This window comes from Photinus pyralis, unplaced genomic scaffold (genome assembly GCF_008802855.1).
Source record: "Photinus pyralis isolate 1611_PpyrPB1 unplaced genomic scaffold, Ppyr1.3 Ppyr1.4_LG8, whole genome shotgun sequence".
NCBI lineage: Eukaryota > Metazoa > Arthropoda > Insecta > Coleoptera > Lampyridae > Photinus > Photinus pyralis.
This window is the reverse complement of record NW_022170819.1, coordinates 5,990,386-6,010,824: the sequence shown is the minus strand read 5'-3', so window position 1 is coordinate 6,010,824 and position 20,439 is coordinate 5,990,386. Positions and strand designations below refer to the sequence as shown.

At 35.8% G+C, this 20,439-nt stretch overlaps 1 protein-coding gene across 3 annotated transcripts; it reads left to right on the top strand.

Moving 5' to 3' along the window:
* Positions 1-48: 48 nt before the first annotated feature.
* On the top strand, positions 49-16,868 carry LOC116177715 (protein inscuteable homolog). 3 transcript variants are annotated; one of them, XM_031496776.1, is made up of 5 exons: positions 49-208; positions 13,489-14,344; positions 14,398-14,607; positions 15,453-16,542; positions 16,595-16,868. In XM_031496776.1, the coding sequence occupies exons 2-5, from the start codon at positions 13,491-13,493 to the stop codon at positions 16,724-16,726; spliced, it is 2,286 nt and encodes a 761-aa protein (XP_031352636.1). In that variant the 5' UTR covers positions 49-208; positions 13,489-13,490; the 3' UTR covers positions 16,727-16,868. The 3 variants fall into 3 exon arrangements, with proteins under 3 accessions (XP_031352636.1, XP_031352634.1, XP_031352635.1); XM_031496774.1 differs by having other exon boundaries at positions 14,389-14,607; XM_031496775.1 differs by having other exon boundaries at positions 50-151; positions 14,389-14,607.
* The last annotated feature ends 3,571 nt before the right edge of the window (positions 16,869-20,439 follow it).

Sequence of the window (20,439 nt, the reverse complement as noted above, 5' to 3'; positions counted from 1 at the left end):
CCGCTTTTATCCCCTCCCAAGCTATAGCGCGTATTCAAACTAATCTGGCGCTTATTGTTGAATATGAATTTGTGGCGCTTTGACGAGCCGCGTTTTACAAAAAAGTCGTAAACTAAGGTACTCGTTTTTTTGTGAAGTGGTGACCTTAAAGGTTAGTGCTTTGTAATTTCCTGCGGATTTATACTACTACAATTATCATCGTGACAAGGTCAGTTAAATTCATTAACGTAGAATTAATTTGAATAGTTTACATTTTATCGTCAAATTTTAGACACGAGCAATATGATTCTCTTAATGAAAAAACCTAATTTCCGTTTCTTTTAAGTGGTTTTTCAAATTCCATAGTTTTAATGCAAAATCTATGAAATATACTTAGGTACTTAGGTGATCTTTAACATGCTAATGGCATGAATCAACCGCACATTGACTTACTCTTTTTCAATACTCAGACGTGATTAATACCTAAATGCTAAAATTTTCCGTGTACTATGATTCAAACGCTATGCTCTTGTAAGATTTCTTTGAATACAGATGGATACGTTACTCATTTCTCTTGCTTTAATACGATTGCGTGTATGTTTCACTGGATGCAGGTGTGTTAGATTACTAACAGATCAGTAAGATATCTCTTACTGTACCTATTGTGCCTATTCATTATAATTAGGTACATTTATTGATGCTATTTATTGACTTTATTACTCACTATATATATATATATTTATATATTATACTATTATGAAGAATGTGTAATAAAAACCGAATTAATAGACTATTAAATAGATAATGATAGTAGTATATCGTGATTAGGTACTCTGCAATCATTCGCCATTCGGTATGATTTTGCATTTCCCCTCAACATTGATCTTGCTTTTCTTCTGAATGCAGAAGTGTAATCATATATATAATTTAAAATTGATTATGTGAATTTTTGGTCCATCACTTTTAGTAATTTAGACACCTCCCTGTTTTTAAAAGAATGGATTGCATTGTCGGTAAATATTTTGTTTAATTTCAATTACAACGACGAGCTGATTCGATTATTATCTATGAATCTTGAATCTGAGAATATGAGTTTCTTAAAGAGTGCTCGTTTCAGCTAGGTATAACACCTTCGGTTTTGTATAAATAACTCTTCACTATTTAACATTTGTCATTTGTTTAAATACACAAAATTTGGACTCCATTTGACATATTCGTGGTCGGACTACAACAATGGCTAGAATTTGATTCCTGTAGATTTTTTTCAAGTTTCAAGATTTTCACACTTCTGTTTAAGCGTGAGATGTTTTCGGTGTATGGTTTTGGGGAAAATGTTTACAAAATCAGAAATACCGATACCGAAAACTCAGAAAAAGGGATATATAATTTAATCTTCCTATGTGTTAGAGTTGTTGTGAGAGAACTTACGAATCAAATAGATTTTGGGAGTTTTGGGAGACTAGTTCCAAAAACAACCAAAAACCACTTCAGTTTGTTTAGTTGAGATACTTACATGTTACACCCTGTGGAAGATATACTTCAAGTAGTACATAAGATACGCATGTTTACAAGAATTTTAGTTTGATTTTTTATTAACTGAAACAAGTATACAAAGCTTGCATATTTTGTGCTCGTTTAGACAATGTTAATATTTTTATGTTGCCTAGGTAATTAAAAAAAAATTTTTACTCTAACGATGAAAGGGAACGATTAATTAAAGAATACTTGATGAAAGTCGAAATGAAAGTGTAAAAATAATCTTTTTTTTAGCGCATTTCCACAAAAATAAAAAAAAAAATGCGCTATTGTGGCCACTTTGTCCGTCCGTCCGTCCGTCCGTCCGTCCGTCCGCTAACTTTGCGACGCTACTAGTTTTTTATTTTAAGAGCTATTGTTCTACTTTTTTCGCTATTTGGTTCGTTATGGTGTCGAGTCTTGTACCAAGGAAGGAATTTTTTCTGTACCGCTTAAAAAAAAAGTTATTGTAAAAAAAAACAAAAAACCGTTTTTACATGTTCCATAATTTTACACTTTTGCCGTTTATTAACGATCCTAGAGATCGTTTATAATTTTGCATTACTATCTGTCGCCTGCCGGTTGGTCTCTCCGTCTGTTCCTTTGTCTGTCTGTCCATCTATATGTCCGTGTGAACGATAACTTTGTTTAGAAATGTTCGATCGCTTTTACATCTCCGTTAGTTATGAACTGAATTGCATGAAATTCAATATGGACATAGCTTTAGCCATATAATACGCAATGCCAAAAGTTGAATCGAATCGATTCAAAATTCACAGTGCCCTTTTCGCATCTCGACCATTTTTATTTATGGAAGAATTTAAACGAAATTTGATACATAGGCACTTGGGATAAGGAAAATCAAACGCCAATTTCAAAATTTGGTTTTGCGCATGCGCAGTGCCAACTTTTTTATTTATGGAAGAATTTAAACGAAATTTGATACATAGGCACTTGGGATAAAGGAAAATCAAACGCCAATTTCAAAATTTGGTTTTGCGCATGCGCAGTGCCAACTTTTTTATTTATGGAAGAATTTAAACGAAATTTGATACATAGGCACTTGGAATAAAGGAAAATCAAACGCCAATTTCAAAATTTGGTTTTGCGCATGCGCAGTGCCAACTTTTTTATTTATGGAAGAATTTAAACGAAATTTGATACATAGGCACATGAGATAAAGGAAAATCAAACGCCAGTTTCAAAATTTGGTTTTGCGCATGCGCAGTGCCAACTTTTTTATTTATGGAAGAATTTAAATGAAATGTGATACATAGGCACTTGGAATAAAGAATCATCGAGCGCCAGTCTCAAAATTTTCTTTTGCGCATGCGCAGTGCCAACTTTTTTATCTATGGCACCATTTAAGTGAAATTTGATACTTAGGCGCTTGGAACAAAGGAAAATCTAACATTAGTTTTAAAATTTAGGTTTGCGCATGCGCAGTTCCAACTTTCTTATTTAGAAAAGCATTGAAATGAAATTCTTCTCATAAACTGAAATTGAAGTAGCACGTCAAAATGGATTGCCCATGTGCAACGCTATTTTTCATATTTGTGGCCGGATTTTTACGATTTTAACAGAAGTTGCATCTTACAAATGGGAAATGAATGCAAGTGGAAATGCGCTTTATGTAAATCGTTTTTACTCATTCTTTGTTCAATCGTCGGGGCAAAGAAATTAAAAAACGCCCATCTTACAAAAATCCAGTCAGTGAATCGGTCAGTTTTTTGAATTAACATAATCACGTCCGCCTCTGAATCATTTTAATAACTAATTATTTTTACCTGATCGCTAGTGATTTTTCATCGTAAAAATAATAGAAATCACTTTTTAAATCTGGCCTGAAGTTTCAAATTTTCTTAACGCGCACTCAAACAATACACAAAAACTCACCATTTATGATATTCTTTATTTTCAATAAGAACAAAATTACCCGTGGAATAGATCTGGAACACCTTCTACAAAAGTAGCGCGCCCCCTATAATTGCACTTTTTATGGTATACCTATATAAAGTAAAGAAAGGAAATATGGATTTGGAAAATTTACCTCCAGTTTAGGCGGAAATGGGCTTAATTTTCGATTTTTAAAATGAGGGTAGGTACCTACTAGTATGTCACTAACCTAGAAAAAATACATTTACAATTTTTTGCCTATATACAGGCTGATTCAAATTCGATGAAATGCTTAACAACATACCGTTTTGAAACTGAAAAAATTCCGATTACTTTCGGAGATATCCTGAAAAAACGAAATTTTGCAAAATCGTTTTTTTACCGAAGTTATTGAAAAACATATTTCAAAATAAATGACACATTATTATAATGGCAACTTTTTTTCCTCTAGAAGATGCCTTTTAAGTCTGACGTTTCGTCTCCGGTTAACCATCATCAACTTTGTTTTTTCTTATGGAAGTAATTTTTACTTTTTGTGTCATTTGATAGAGCATTATTTTTATTTCAGAAATGTAAACATCACTATTTTTTAAATATTGTTAAAATATCTTCTTTTTTGCCCCGCAAATTTTTGCTTTATATTGTTGTGTCAACTACTCCATGTACTCCTCCTCGGTAAAGCATTCAAACACGGATCTTGTTAGGGTAGCACACTTCAAATTTGGAGGACCAGTTTAATGCCTATAAATTAAAATGAAAAGTTTGCGATCTTCAAAATTTCGTTGAACATTTCGTATGCCATTCAAATTTACTAGTCTCAAAGCAACGAAACGGACCTAAAGCTTAGCACAGATGCATAGGTACTGAACTTGGGTGGACAAAATAAACGCCACGTTTTCCCAACACTAATTAATCATGTCTCAAGTATCTCTCGTACTTAGCGATACTCAAATGCTATAATAGTACGGAAACGAACGTCATTGACCTTATAAGTTGAGGCCCTTCGTTCTCGGACATTTAGGTAATTTGAAATTAATAGTCTTTGAACTTTGCGCTATTATTGTACAAGAAAACACCTCATTTCATAAACGAAAAAGTGCAAATGCATAACAAATTGCATTGCTTGCATGCAAAAGATATTCAATTACAACATTGTTACGAGTTGATGATCTTGCTCGTCAGCACTTTACATAAAAAGTTCTCGATGGATGTATGGTAGTATGGAAATAAAATGATTGAAATAGAAAGTACTTAAGGCTAATTTCAAGTGCTGCACACGTAAGTGGTGGTATGGTGATTAGCTTCGACTGCGCCTGTATGGTTTATAGAAAATAACTGTGGTTAGATGTGAATAATTTTGTGCACGTTTCCATTGATATCATACCTACTCATCGCAAACCCGAATAAATACCTGAATGTTAATTAAGTATGTGACAGCTACCGTGCACCACGTACCTACCAATATAAGCAAATTTGTACGTAAACCAAAATCTTCCCAGACCCACATTTAATATTGTTTGCATTCGCTTGTATTTTGAAAACAGCTGCAACCACCATCCATATGGCATACATCAGAGCAGAGGGTGTGAAATATGAACGTGTATAAAAGCCTCGTGTTTGGCACGTGCACACCTGGTGTTTGTGCACACGAAATGATTACCATTACGGGCATTACGTACAAAAAGACCATAAGGGAATCGGAAATTTTATAGATATATCATAGACCATACAAATAAATAGTTTTATCGCAATTATCCACAGATAATTTGTGCCGTTTGTGGCATATGGATCATTTTAAATTTTTATAATCGGGTAAAGTTACAAAGCATAAAGCGAAAAGAGGAACATCCTTCCGGTGTTATTAAACCCCTTTATAACAGGAAGGGGGCGGAATGCAGTTAAAGGACGCGTGCTACTTGAAGATGAACAGTTACACCTGGGATAGAAAGACATCACTAAACCATTGAATAAAATACTTTTTAATTAAATGCCTAAACTAGATGTTACTAGCTAAGTCCATATTGTGGTCGTTTATGAAAAGAAAGTTAGGTAAATCATATATGATAATAATAATACAGCATAAATAAACTACTTGGACTTTTTTATTAAAATTTAACAGAAAAGTGAGTAATTTCGATTTTCCTCCGTCCTGGGGTGTGAATGATTCTGAGCCAGAGTAGAAACCCCACACTATCCTTACCATTTCTTGTGACACCTTAATTCCAATTTACCACATTTCAAATTTGATCAAAATCGGATGAATATTATATCTCTGATGCTTAGAAGCTAGCGTTGGGAATGCGATGATGAAAATGAGATATAGATGCCAGATTGCAAAACCTAAGATACTCTTAAAAATGACAAATTATTCACGTCAAATTTTACAAAAGAAGAAAAATTAAGCATTCAATCAAAACAAAGGTTATTTTTCCAAGTTTACAGATATTCACCCTCGAAAGGATGCACAAGATAATACTTAAACTTAATAAAACTGGTAATACCCTAATGTTAAAGCGCGTGTTTTTTAACGAATAAAAATAACTGATAATCCACTGCAGAATAACTAATTATTAAAGACATTTGAGCAGTCCAATGGAATAAAATGTACAAGTAATTAGTTTTATTAGCATCTTTAGTTCAATTGTGGGTGAAAATCCGAGTGAAAATCCAACACGACCCCCATTTAAGAAAAGAAAAGTTATACTTCTAAGGGCCCCGAATTTTCAAATCTAAGCGAAATTTGAATTTAATAATGACTATTCAATTCATCTAACATTTGTCACATTTCAACCAGTGAAATGTCTCGATTTCAAATTGCTGCGCCAATGGGAACGAATTATAGTGATAATTTCACGTGTGGTATTTCAGCGATAATTTCACGTGTGGTATTTCAGCGACAATTCAATGCGATTATTCAATGACATTTGTCAAACTTCCACCAGTGAAATGACGCGAAATTTTGTCATATTAACCGGAACATTCTTCTTAGTTTGTTAATCAATTTCGACAACCGACTTATCACCACATCTTTTAATTTAATCACTCATAACGAATTAGCTTGGAGCATACAAAAGTTCGAATAGAATCAATAGCAAAATGAAAAGCAACTTCCATAATTTATTTTGACATTTATTGTTGTCATGGAAATACATTCGCGTGGGTAATTATGCTTAATTTTTCTTTTGATTCATTGAATAGTCCTCCGAATACCATTCGTAGTCGAAGTATTTGTAGATTATTTTTGAGCTGCTGCTCCACTCATGCTAGTTACGCTTTTTAATACCACTCGCGCAAGCGCTCGTGGTATTAATCAGCGTAACTAGCATTCGTGACAGCACCTCAAAAATATTCGACAATACTTCGACTACTTATGGTATTATACAGGGTGTTTTGGTAAACATGCGGCAAAAATGAAAGAGGTTATTCCTTGGACTATTTCTAATGTTATTTTATCCTTTGATGATTTTTGAAAAAACGCTTCGTTGCGAAGATACATGTGTAATTTCTGCCCTTATTACTTAAACGGTTGTTTGTGAAATCCTCTATCATGGCTCATTATTCGAATGCGTTTTTTCAAAAATCATCAAAGGATAAAATATCATTAGAATAGTCCAAGGAATAACCTCTTTCATTTTTGCCGCATGTTTACCAAACACCCTGTATATGAAAATACCCATGCAAACCTCATGATCTGGGACACCCTGTGTAACGTGATAAGATAATACTATTTATCTTTACTTACAACAAAATAAACACTTTTTTTAGTCAAAATTTGTTTTATTTATATTCGAATATTTAAATGAGTATTATTAAAGTTAGTGAACTTTTTGGCGAGCCTTGCGAGACGTACATTAAAAAAGCGAAATCGTAGCCTTGTTAGCTTGTGTTTGAATTCATTTTAACGAACAATGACCGAAATTTGATTTATCCTCAAGTTTTCAGTCTCATTGTCATTTCTCGGCCGTATATGTATGCGTATAGAATCGTTTTTGCATGACGAACTTATTCTAACAATGTTGTTTACAGGAAATGACACATTTCGTACCTTATGTAATTCTATACAAAAAACAAATAAACAATTTGTAAATGTTAAAAATTAGAACGATAATTAGGTACAATTAGATGGCAATTTTAAAACCCCACAGTGTATCAAAGGTAAATTGGCAAGCATATACACACATCAAGGTTTTTCCAGACATGGAAAATTAATTTCTTCCTAGGCACATTTTTTTAATGAATCATTTCGCAAATGCCTTTCAGTGTACGTCATTTAATTACACGTGAAAATTTTTCTGAATCAATGTGCGTAGTTCTTCCAATCCTGATAATGCCTTATCAGTTTACAAAACATTTCAGAAGTATGTAACTTCGAAGGCGCGTTATTTATTATGTACGTACCTACCTAAAAATTCTACATTCCGAACAATACTTGTACATCGGTCACATCTTCAAAGTGCAGCTGCCGTAACGGTAATGTGGGGACGGTCCCCTTTTAACGATATCAACCCTAATTCGGATTGGCGAGCATTTCTTGTATAATTCAATTGTAAATGATTAATGTTGTTCGCATACCAGAAAAAAATCCACGCAGTCTATGCGGGATAGGTATGAGAAAAAATCATAGGTAATTGTCTTTGTTGTGCGGAGTAGTTCTTTGTAAATTGACATTGCTTTTTAATTAGACACCTTATGTGTCCATCTATGGCACTCAATATCTTTGAAAGTAGTTGTCTTTACACAAACCGTATAATTATAGCTACCTTATGACATCTTCTTGGGAAATTACATTTCAGTTATAGTATTTTTGGAGAAACTGTTTTAGGTCATTATTTACACATAATAGGGCACCCTTACGAATGGCATAGGGGTAACGTTGATTCTGTATGCACCTGGATATAGCTATGTAAGTAGATGCATACTAAGCAGAAGGAAATATCGATTAGTTGTTCGTTTTCAATAATCTTTGAGCCTTGAGGCTCATCTAAAGACACTGTGGGCCGGGTCTTAACTTGAATTAATTGAGTTTCCGTAATTCACATCTATATTTTATTTTCTCGACAAGTATTTTCGCAAGTCATAACGTACGTTATACCAAATTCTGTTCTTTTAAACCTTTTTAAAATTTGGACCAACGCTTCTGAGAACACTAAACTTCTAGCATTGATTTAAATAATTTTCATGACCGAACGTAAGTTTCGGTCTGATCTTTGTAGCTGAATTGATATTTTAAACAGACCGGTTTAGGTACCGCCATCACCTATCACCTCACATTCGCAAATTTTTGATTTAATAAGTTCCTTAGGTTCCTTTAGCTAATTTGAGATTAGTACGAAGATTATTAGTTAGTACCGATTTGTCGTGTGTGGTGGAGGGGATCCAAACATGCACTTTTTCCAAATAAACCGAGGGTCCAACGTGTTTCATTTGAGAGCCCGCTCAAAGAAAGACATTTGCTATTTGCATTTATTCTTTAATTTTGTCTCAGCAAGTATGAGTTACATTTGACAGACGCTAATGCAATTAATCAGTAGTTTACCTCTAATTCGTCTTCAAGTAAATCTACCTAAATAATTCTACTTAATTCTTGACCGGACAACGAAAATGGAGAGAATTCCATGAAATTTGATGTGTAGATACTTGAGTTAAGGAACAAAATTGTCGAACTCGTTTGACAATTGGTCCTTTGGATCAGTATAAGCACAGATCTACACATACACAGATTGCTAACCTTATGCATTTTTTGGGAAACAAATTTAGGTATACTTAAAAGCGTCCTCTATTTGTGGAGCAGTATAAACATGTAACGTTTAAAACTGTAATATGACGCTTATGGATTTATGCGTTAGATGTCGTTGAAACAAAATTAAAGCGCCAAAGTTTGCACAATCCGAATTCCTTAATATTCATATTATTACAGTGATATGATATGATAGGAGGTAACATAGGGCAGGTTCTTAAGGAATCGTGAAGGTTTTTTGAAGTTGGCGGAAACTATTTGCGGCTTTAAAAGTCTTGACAGATTCCTAACCGTAAAGGTATATATGATATCCAAATTGTGCTTTACCGACGAGGACGTTGATGAACACGATGTTTGGAGAGGTTTTGGTTTATGGCGTTTGTTTATGCTCGAAGAAGCAGCTAGTTTGTACGATTGGGCGGGAAAGTTAACAATAAGATCTTCTCTATTGTGCGCCACAGGAATTACATTTGGATTCAACCTGGTTCTGTGGAGGGTGCTATTTGATAAATCCCCATGATGAAAATGTTTTTCGCATACAAATTTATTTCTTAATTCTTCATGTTGAAGAGCAAACAGCATACTATTCCCGCTATTCTCGTATGATAGATTCATTTTTGGGGAAATCTTCCAAGTAGAAGGGCACTCAAAGTAGGAGCGCTTTGCACCTCTTCTCGCAGGCATGGTAACAAGAATCTAAAAATTAATATTACTTAAGAAACATGTATAGGCGCTTTAATATTTCCACATCAAAAGTCTTTGGAGATCAAATTACATTGCCTGCACGTGCCTAGGCAGATAATGCAGCTTAGTGAAGTGACAAGAGGGAAATGGTGAACGGAAAAACCGTTTATAGTTGGAAGAAATATTTGCACAATCGCTTGGCGGGGCGGCAGGTTTAGCTTTAAATAGTACCTGACCATTAAGTCGCACGCGCTGCGGTTGGGTAAATATTCCACAACACATATCCGCGATGCGGTACTCTTTGATTAATGAGAATGAGTAGATGAGCTTATCAGACAATTTAATTCAAAAATGTTACTATACGTACTTACCTATCTCAAAGACTATTCCAATATGTACGATACAACAATCGTCAATATAGATAGATGCAGAAACTTATAAACGAAATGCTAAAAATAACGATTAACGAATTCGAATTATGCACACTTTACCGCTTCAATTTTTTGCAGCGACATCTAATGCATACATCCATAAGCGTCATATTACAGTTTTAAACGGTACATGTTTATACTGCTCCGCAATAGAGGGCGCTTTTAAGTATACCTAAATTTGTTTCCCAAAAAATGCATAAGGTTAGCAATCTGTGTATGTGTAGATCTGTGGTATAAGTATCCCCGTTTGAATAGTGTTTAAAAACTGTTCGTAAATTTTGTTCCTTAACTCATGAAGTATGTACACAACAAGTTTGTGGAATTTTCTCCATTTTCGTTGTCCCGCCAAGAATAGTAGTAGAATTTTTTTTTTCGAATTTTCAAAAACTAATTTCAGATTCAAACATGCCATAGGTATACCAAATTTTGTCGAAATCAGAATTGTTGGCATCTCCATTTAAGGGTGCGCCGTTCCGTAGTAGTAATTTTGAAAATTTCAGCAAAATCGGAAAGGGTATACCTCAAAACCTATTCAAAGAATGTGCCACCAGTGTTTGTAACTCTTATGGTTGCTGAGAAAAAATTTAAAGTGATGCAAATTTTACCACTTTTTCTGGGTGGTTTCCAAACGAACCACGTTGAACCCTCGGTTTATTTAGAAAAAGTGCTTGTTTTGATCCTGTCTACCAACTTTTTTTAAATACTATGTATATGAAACGCAATGTTTGTCGATTTGTCTGATGTTAGCTATAAGCGTCCATACTTTCGGACCAATCCACACACGATCTAGGTATGTACTCAGTTTGGCACGGTCATAACTAACTGGAAACATTTCCAGAGAGGTACTGTGGCAAGGAATACGCATGTTTAACAAGGCTAAGTCGACTTGTAAAGAGTACCTACTACTTTGTTTGCAACTTCCATGTAGCACCGTCTTTCCATTGAATTTCAACCAACATTCGGTCGTTGTTGAATGGCTATTTTCATTTCTCTCTTGAGCAGCTAAAAGAAAACATAAATTTGTCGAAATCACGCATTGTTCAGGGTAATCCTCAGTGCGTTTTCCTTTGTGAAGTATGAAATCTCCTTTCTCGACGGCTTTGACAAATTTTTTCCAGCGGCTTTGATAACACATGGTCCATGGAGTTTGGAACTCTTGAAACTCGACAAACAGACTCCGACAGTTACTTACATGCTTCTCGGTTTCATTGATATCAATCCCCCATTCTGAACAACTCTATTTCAAAAATAGGCACTGATGGCATACCCGCACACAGGGCTAAACTTGCTTCTAGGACGTTACTTTCGGGAAGTCAGAGATCTTTCAATAGCATTTCATTTTTGCTTGAAATAACCCCATACTCATTCTTATCATAATTCAATACGTTATTCATCTTTGACCTGTGTGACCCTTTAGCGTCTTTGGTTTTTCATTTTTTACAAATAAAGCTCCCTCTTTGTGTACTTTCCTTCATTTTTCAGCCTGACAGCGAGAGATAATACGTCCTCTTCCTTACTTCAAATTTGGTACAAATCTGGAAATTTTTTTCTTAGGTATACTTTGTCAGTTACTTTACTGCACTTTAAATTATAGATTTTGCATAACTATTTACCTGAAAGACTTTGTCACTATCTTTTATGTATCCTTTTTTTTTCTCTTCTGTAGCACCGAGTGGTAGTGACGCAGGTTTTCCAGTAAAAGTACAAACAACTTCGGTCCAAATTTACTTGAAGTAAGGAGACTAAAGAGAGACGTAGTTTTTAGCGCGTTTTTTCACAAAAATCTTTTTCGGCTGGGCCGATCAGGTGTAGGTAGATTTATTTCAGCCATTTTGATCTAATATGGCGGAATTTGCTGATTCACGAACTTGACAGAGATACGAGCAGAGCTATTTATGAGCTACACGAACCATTAAAGTTTGGTCGAAATAGGTTCAAATTACGAACGTTAGAACGTTTCTTGGAAGTGACATATATAAACATATACATACAGGGTGACAATTTGAAACAATTTTTTGATTTGCACGATAATTACTAACCTAAATGTAATGCTATTTGGTATGGTTGGAAAGCATTTTTTCAGAGCTTTCCAACAACGTATCACACATGGGGGGTCACTATTTAAGATTTAAAAGTTGGGGTGGCTGGGGCGCAGGGGGTTGGAGGGGGTGCGTCGCCAACTATGTCATTGTGATTCCCCCTCCGAATTACCGAAACGGATTTTGATTTTTTTAAATATCTCGTTTATTTACTAAGATATGGGGGGTGGTAAGTTTTCAAATTGTCACCCTGTATATAAACCTACAAGCCTACAAACCTATATATATATATATACTTGTACCATTACAATAGGTAGATAAAATCTACCTAAAAGTAGAGCTTCTATATTCACTTTGGCTGTTCAGTCGGTCGGTCAGTTGGGCGGCGGTACGCGTCAACTCGCCAAGGGCGACTCGCCACCGACCGACTAGCCAATGGGACAACTCGCCAACGCGACAACTCGCCAACGGGACAACTCGCCACCGCGACAACTCGCCAATGCGACAACTCGCCCACGGACTACTCGCCACTGCGCTAACTCGCCAACGAAATATTTTTCCCTGTTTAATGTGATTGTCAAATTTTCTGTTCAAATAATAATTTGCAGAAGATGTCGTTATATCAAAATGCAGTAATAGAAACAGGTATCGGCGGTTGGGTCTTCATTCAAATATTGACTACAATTTTTCAATAAACTTTTTTTACAAAATTAGGGAAATTGACTATTGCATTTGTGGGATGCATTTGTATGACACATTAAACAGAGAAAAATATTTCGTTGGCGAGTTGTCGCAGTGGCGAGTTGTCCCATTGGCTAGTCGGTCGGTGGCGAGTGGTCCGGTGGCGAGTGGCCCTTGGCGAGTTGACCGTGTCCAGTTGGGCAGTCGGCTGCAAAGGTTTTTTAAGTATAACTCTCGAAGGAATCATCGTAAAATTCTGGGTTTGATGCATTAGCTTTGTGTGTCAATTCTTTGCATGCAAATATTTCACCGCTAATAAAACCTCGATCCGTCCGTCGTACAAAAGCGGGCATAGCTCGACGCGCATCGAGTACCTACTTTCCAACTTGTTATTAGTGTCCAAGACCAAACTTGTTTTTTGAACGCAAGCGTGTGGGGAGCTGATACAGCACAATCTTTAAAATATTTTTGTTTTCTGTTAATTGAATTGTTTTCCTCACTATTAAAGCGAGTTTTCGTCTTACAGAAATGGGAGAATTTCAAAGAAGTCCGAGTAAAGTATGGTGGCAAGACGACTACGATAGTTGGCCAAGAATGTCCAGTCCTGGCAGTCAAGATTCCGGTTTTTCAGACGCCGAAAATTTACCCCCCCATGCGGACTACCAGAAACAATCACCAAACGCAAATCTGCAGAATTTCCCCAAAGAAATCCTAAAAAATATTTCCGAAGAAGACCTGAAATCTCAAAACTTGTTTAGCAACATTAAACAGAAGTTTTCGCCGAAGAAAAATTTAAAACATTTATCCGTTTCAAATTTGCGGACACCACCGCGTGATTTTAAAGAACCGACGAGGACGGTTCAGTCCGAACCGGTAAAGAAGCAGAGGTTTTATAGGAACGGTTCTTTAAAAGTTAGCAGAAGTTTGTTTAAAAATACATTAAAAGACGATACCTCTGTACGTTATCCTTATCAGTATGCAGAAGGAATAAATGACGACGTTGAATTACAACACTCGAATACTACCAGTAAGGTCACATTCGATGATAGTCACATATGGAAATCAAACGAAAACAGTGTCGAGTCATTCGAAGGCGTTAAAACATATCCGTTTTTAAACGATAGTTTATCGTTTTTAATACAGAGAAATAAATCAGCACCTGCGATTTTACCACCCACAGACGATGACTGTAAGAATATCAGTTTATCTTCACACGATTCCCTGCAAAGTAGTGATAGTGAATTTGAATCGGCTTTCCATAGCCTTTTAAACTGTCCCACAAACACTTCGACGCCTAAAGTTTCTAATAGAAGTTTTCGAAACATGAGACAACTGAGAAATAAACGAATTTCGAAAATGGCAGTTTTACAAACGAATAAAAGGTAAATATGTCTCTGTCTATCTTGGCGTGTGTTATTTATCTCAGTTTGTTTAGGCTAACTCCGGAAGCCCCGCCTGTGCGAAAATGGCTTCAAGAAACCAAATATCTGTATGAAACGGAATGTACAGCTACCCTCCAATGCAAGTCAATCGCCGCCGAATTAAATCAAAAGGTCGCCCTATTGGCTACAAGTTTGACTTCTCGTTTACGAAAAGTATTGTCTGATTCCGAAACGATACTATCAGAGTTTAATAATATTAAAACGTAAGTGACACTTCCGCTTTTCTTCATCGCATTTACATATCTACCTTGTTGGTGCATTTTCATGTCCTTTCCTCATCCCATAATCGTAATTTAGTACCTATAATTCTAAGGCGTTTGTGCCTAGGAAAAGCAGCTTTTGTAACGGTCAATATCGATGTGCCATATTTTGTGGAAGGTGTCGTACTTGCATCTTGGCACATCAGTTTGTCCAAAAGTCAGCAAGAGATCCGACCAAAATGGGATCGAAAATGCACAACAGTATTACCTACCTACTTTATTAAATCGAAGATCAATAGGGTACCAACTTCTGTTAGCTTTGCTCCAAGTACGTTTTCGCACATTGAACACCTTGCAATGCCCAAAAAGTTATCTTTTGATCGAGATCTCAAGACTTACCATGTATACAAAGTTGCGTTTTTCTCTCGGTTTTTCTACATTTAACGAAATGAAAGATTTTGTTTTACACGTTAGCAACATTTGTAACGTTCAACAATTTTTCTTGCCATTTCTATGTTAGGCGTGGATCATACCTACTGAGGCGATAAGTAAATACGATAAGCGATATATCGCAGGCGATAGGTACATACGTGATACGCGATATATGCATGAACAGATTCTTGAAATTCAAAGGGTGGCGATAAATAAGGTTTTTATTTTTTATTTGGTTAAGGCCTATTCTTTATGGGGATGTAGATATATCATGTATGGCGGTGACTACATAGCTTGTGCTGAAAACTCGGCCCCGAAAAGTCGCCCGCGGAGAATTCGTCTTCAGAAGATTCGCCCCATAACGAGACCCGAGAGTGTGGTTTACGACTACTGTTATAGCTTGTTCTTTGTTACAGCCAAAAGCATCACACTGGAGCGTTGGCTCAAAGCGTCGCAAGATTAGTTGAAGAATTCGTGGCGAATTTTAACAGCACATGCGACCCGTCGGATGTTTTGGACATATGCGATAATATAAGATGTACGAATTTATACGATATATCAAGACTAATTATTCAACTTAGTCTAAAGTGGGAAGCACTCCAAGAACAGATTTTGAATGACGAATTAAAAAAATTAGTAGCCGAATTAGAAGATCCCCATTCCGAGCTTCATGTGCGCGCAACAGTAATTGGATTGACGTCCATTGCGTTGAGAAATAAAGAAATTGTTAACATTTTAATTTCTAACAATTGCGTGCAGGTACTATGCGTTTTATGCGAAAAATGCGAAAGTTCAACTGTGCGCTCATTAATTCTCCGCGCTCTATCGACGATCTGCGTAAATAATACGGCGATAAGAAAATTCGAGAATAATTCGGGAATTAATTTAATTAGCGAGATCATCTCGAACGGATCCTGTCCTGATCCTGAAAGATCGGAAGCGGTGGCTCTTTTGGCACAAATTACCGCACCGTGGATTGAAGATAATCGAAACGTCTACGGGTTACAACAACAGATCCAAACTTTAGTTAAATCGTTAACTAATTTTGTTGCCAGCACGAAGTGTTGTCAAAATTTACTATTGTGCATAGCCGCATTATCAAATCTAACAGAGATGGAACCGACGACAGTAAAGTATATCTTACACCAGAATAGTATTGGAATTATTTTACGGTCTGTGAAAGCACGAGGAAGCCTAATTTCGGTGTATGTCTTGGAGCAAGTTGCAAATCTTCTTGCGAATTTATCAGGAAAACAAATTGCAAGGGGTGCTTTGATTGAAGAGCAAGCGGTGGCAGTATTGCTACATTTGCTGCAATACAATCACACCGACAAGGATGTAGAAATCCGTTTGCAGCAAAAATCCATTATTGCGTTATCGCGATTGAGTAGCTGTGTAGAAGCTGCGGACCAAATCGTAAAATGTAAAGGAATTAAAGCTTTAGTGGCACTTTGCCGAGAACGGAAAGAAAGACATGACAGCGATGCAGTTTTAGTAGCAGCATTGGTATGCATAAAGTAAAATTGGCAATGCAGTTAATTAATAGCAATTTTTATAGGCAACTCTTCGCAAAACTGCTGAAGCGTGCGGAAATGGTGTTATAGATTCTATTGACGTTCAAGAGTTAGTTGAACCGAGGCTATTAGACTCATTTTTAGCCTATTCGGCTCAAAATGAGAGCTATGTTTGATGTTCCTGCCCCCTAGAAGCTTTATGTGCCTTATTTTACCTACCTATGTATTGTAATTATATGTATTTTGTAGATATGCTATATTATATATTCAGTTGTTTTTGTTACACATTACCAAATATATATCTTGTGTGAATGGTGATTACCAAAATCGTAATTAATTTTAGATTTTGTTCGAAAAACGGCCACGCTCGTTATTCACTGCTCTACGAAGTGAACTTTATAAATTTTTATGACCACGTTTTAGAAATTGTAATGACAAATATCAGTTTAATGTTTTGGTTTTGGCTGTCCATCCGTCTGAGTTTAGGAAGATTTATATTTTCAAAACACACAAAATTTACCGGGACTAGCACAGACACCACCTGCGCATGCCCGATGTCCTTTTGTGTCCAAGATCATGTGTACCAAATTTGGTTCCAATCGGTTCAGTCATTGCGATAGAAATAGGGGTTGGAAATCATCGAAAATTTGTCTTGAGTAGGATTCCTGGTGCTTCAAAACGTGTATTTTCCTCAAACAAAAGGGGGGGGAGGGGCATTTTTTACCCCCAATCCAATACCACCGCCTTTCCTTTTATGTCTACGAATATTGTGCACCAAATTTGGTTCCAATCGACTCGGCCGTTTAGTCGGAAATGAGAGTACAGACGGACCGACATCAACGACATTTCGTTTGATTCGAATTCCTGGTGTTTCAAAACCTGCATTTCCGTAAAAAATGGGGGGTCAGTTTAACAAACAAAAAATTGTTTTATTTTCAATATGTTCCAGGGTGAAAAGCCATGATTTTATTTTTTTTAGGTGAGTGTTTTGGAAGAGGGCAATTGAACTGGTAGTAAGTTGTAAAGTTTTGGTGCACAATATATAAAGTGTCTTTTATATGTTACATTCCTACACGGTTTAGAGATTTAAACCTACTCGAATATACTTTCGCACTACCTCTTAAGTGTTCTCTTTTAAATTGCGAAATATAGGAAATGCATGTTCTCTAATTTATGCTCCTACTATAATTTTAATAATTTTTTTGAGTCATAACAACCGGAAAAATCGTAGACTAATACTCCTCCCTAACAAAAAATGCCATAGGTATTGCAATTTTGAATAGACTATATGGAATGATCAAAAGTCTCAGAGCCACCATTACAAAGTTGTCATCATCAGCGTTCAACTGTTAAATATATTAATATTATTGTCGTTTATTGGTACCTATTTTTGTTTTCATTTGTGTATTTTCAACAGCCACAGCAGTTCCAGTCAGTTTTTTTCAATCGTACACTACACTTCCACCGCGATTTTCTGATTAGCACCATTGTATTTATAAACGAATATAATGCTAGCACGAATTTGATTATGTTATGAGGTATAGTGGGAAGAGTACCAGAAAATACAGTTTGTTTGTTTTAACTGTCACAGCGAATATTTCGATCACCTGATAGAAATATGGCAAAGTGCTGTAGAAGAAAATTTATTCTACATTTAATTTTGCATATAATGGACAAAAAAACCATTAAAAATATACAACATTCTCAGTCATGTAGACCTTCTTTACTTGAACTGGAATCTATGCGGATATTAGGAAAACTAACAGTTGTTCGTGGTGTAAGTAGATACTTGATTGCAAAATCGCGGTGAAGAATCAAAAACAATGAAACAAACAGGTGTCGAGAAACAATAGCTTCCGTACTGGATCATCGAAAATGGTTTCGTTAGTCTTTTGAAGTGAAGAAATCGGATACAACATTAATATTATATTGTGTCCACATACCTAAGCATCAACATGGGTATTTGACTTTTTGTCTAAAATTTTTGTAAATAGGTATTATTAAACCTTCCGTTGGCAATATGAATGAATAAGAAAAAATCGCTTGGACAAAAGCCACATATGCCATAATAATTTATATAAGATCACAGACAATACAATAATCATAGTTATAATACAATAAGTTACATTAACGTAACACAACATTTTGGTATATCTACTTATGTATAATTGTATACTCTTCATATGATACATACCTATTGATTAATTGATTGAGCGAAAACGTTAAGACATTTGATCAATATCCGTAGTAGCTTATTATAAACAAAAACACTTAGGCTGTATTTAAACAAATAAAGCTATGCTATACTCGTAGACCGTAGTGTAAATACACAACTTTCATACAAGGTCTGCATCTATCTTTGCTCCCATTCTTTGAAGAGCAATTATTGTATTTACAACTTTTATCCATCGTTTTTTAATTACATATCGTTTTAATTTCTTTGTACTCAACACCATTTCTGACTGTTCAGTTGAACTGTGTAACCATTTTTGCTCCAAGCATTGTAACGCGGTCATTCTAGAGCTAAAATTGTTAAAATAAATACATTATGACTTAAAAATAGCTAAGAAAATATATTAATCTTATTCTCTACACAATTTACGCAAGAGGTTTAAAAGAAAAAAGGAATATAAAGAATGGTCCCTATATTATTTTATTAGCAACAAAAAACAAACAGCCATAAAAATGCAAAAATGATAAATAGACAGTAAGTATAATATGGATAGTATACGTGAAAGATTCAAGTAATAAATGCGTTACTTAAAACCATTAGGTTTCATAAATGGGTGAGTATTTTTATTTATGGAACGTGATTGAAAAAACATATTTAGGGAACTAATAGTCTTTTGTCCTAGATTATCGTTTTCGCTCCATTCGTTGGAAACGGAACCGTGCCGAGGAATTGGTCGAGAAGGTACCTGTGGTCCGTCCCATTGCTCCAACAATTTTAAAAGCATGTCTTTGGTACCATTAACGGTAGTTTCAATGGAATTCGAACTTTCATCAGAAAGAGACGACTTAGTACTCATGAAGCAAGAAAAGTCTGAGTCGAAGCTACTTTTAAAGGAGCTTGTTTGATTTGTTTGATATAAAGGTACATCTCTACTGCTTGTTGATACGCGAAATTTCGGCCTTCTCCAAGGAAACTCGCCTTTCGTATTGTGGGTTTTTTGTGAGAGATTTGGGGAATTTATCGCTATGGCCGGACTGGGAATGGTTGCGTGCATCTTCCGATCCGATTCCACTTCGTATTTACCACTGACCTTTGTTGACGATACAGTCGTAGATTTGATCTCACGATCACTATTAAATTCTGGCATGGTTGATAGCTGAAACAACTTATCAGTCAGCTTACGGATTTCGTCTGCCAAATTTAAACGTTCAGTAATATCATTCCCCTTCACGATTCCAGTACTATCCGAAGCCCTTCTAAAATAGTCCGTTTGCGGTATTGCTAATAAGTCGTCATTATTTATAGTCAAATTGTGTGGAAATCCATCGTCGGACCCTACCGATGATCCGAGAGAGCCGCAAGGAGATGGAGACATTCCTTCTAATGAGTGCAGCGACTCAGATAATTGTAGTTTGTAGTGGCAAGGTGCTATGATATGTGAAGAGGATTCAAAGACGTAAGGGGAATTGGGATGTTCATTCCAACGTTCAACAAACTGCTTTAAGTTGTCTTTTGCTACTTCCATATACGAAGAATTTGGCGAAGATCGTCGCAATAACCACACGTGTTTTAAACAGTCTTCCGCTGACATTCGTAAACTGAAAAAGCGACAAAGACCCAATTAGTTGTTAGTTAATGTTAATCAGGATAGGCTGCATTTAAATACACACTGACAAATCCCCATTGAAGATATTATTACATCAACGTGTTAGTTTT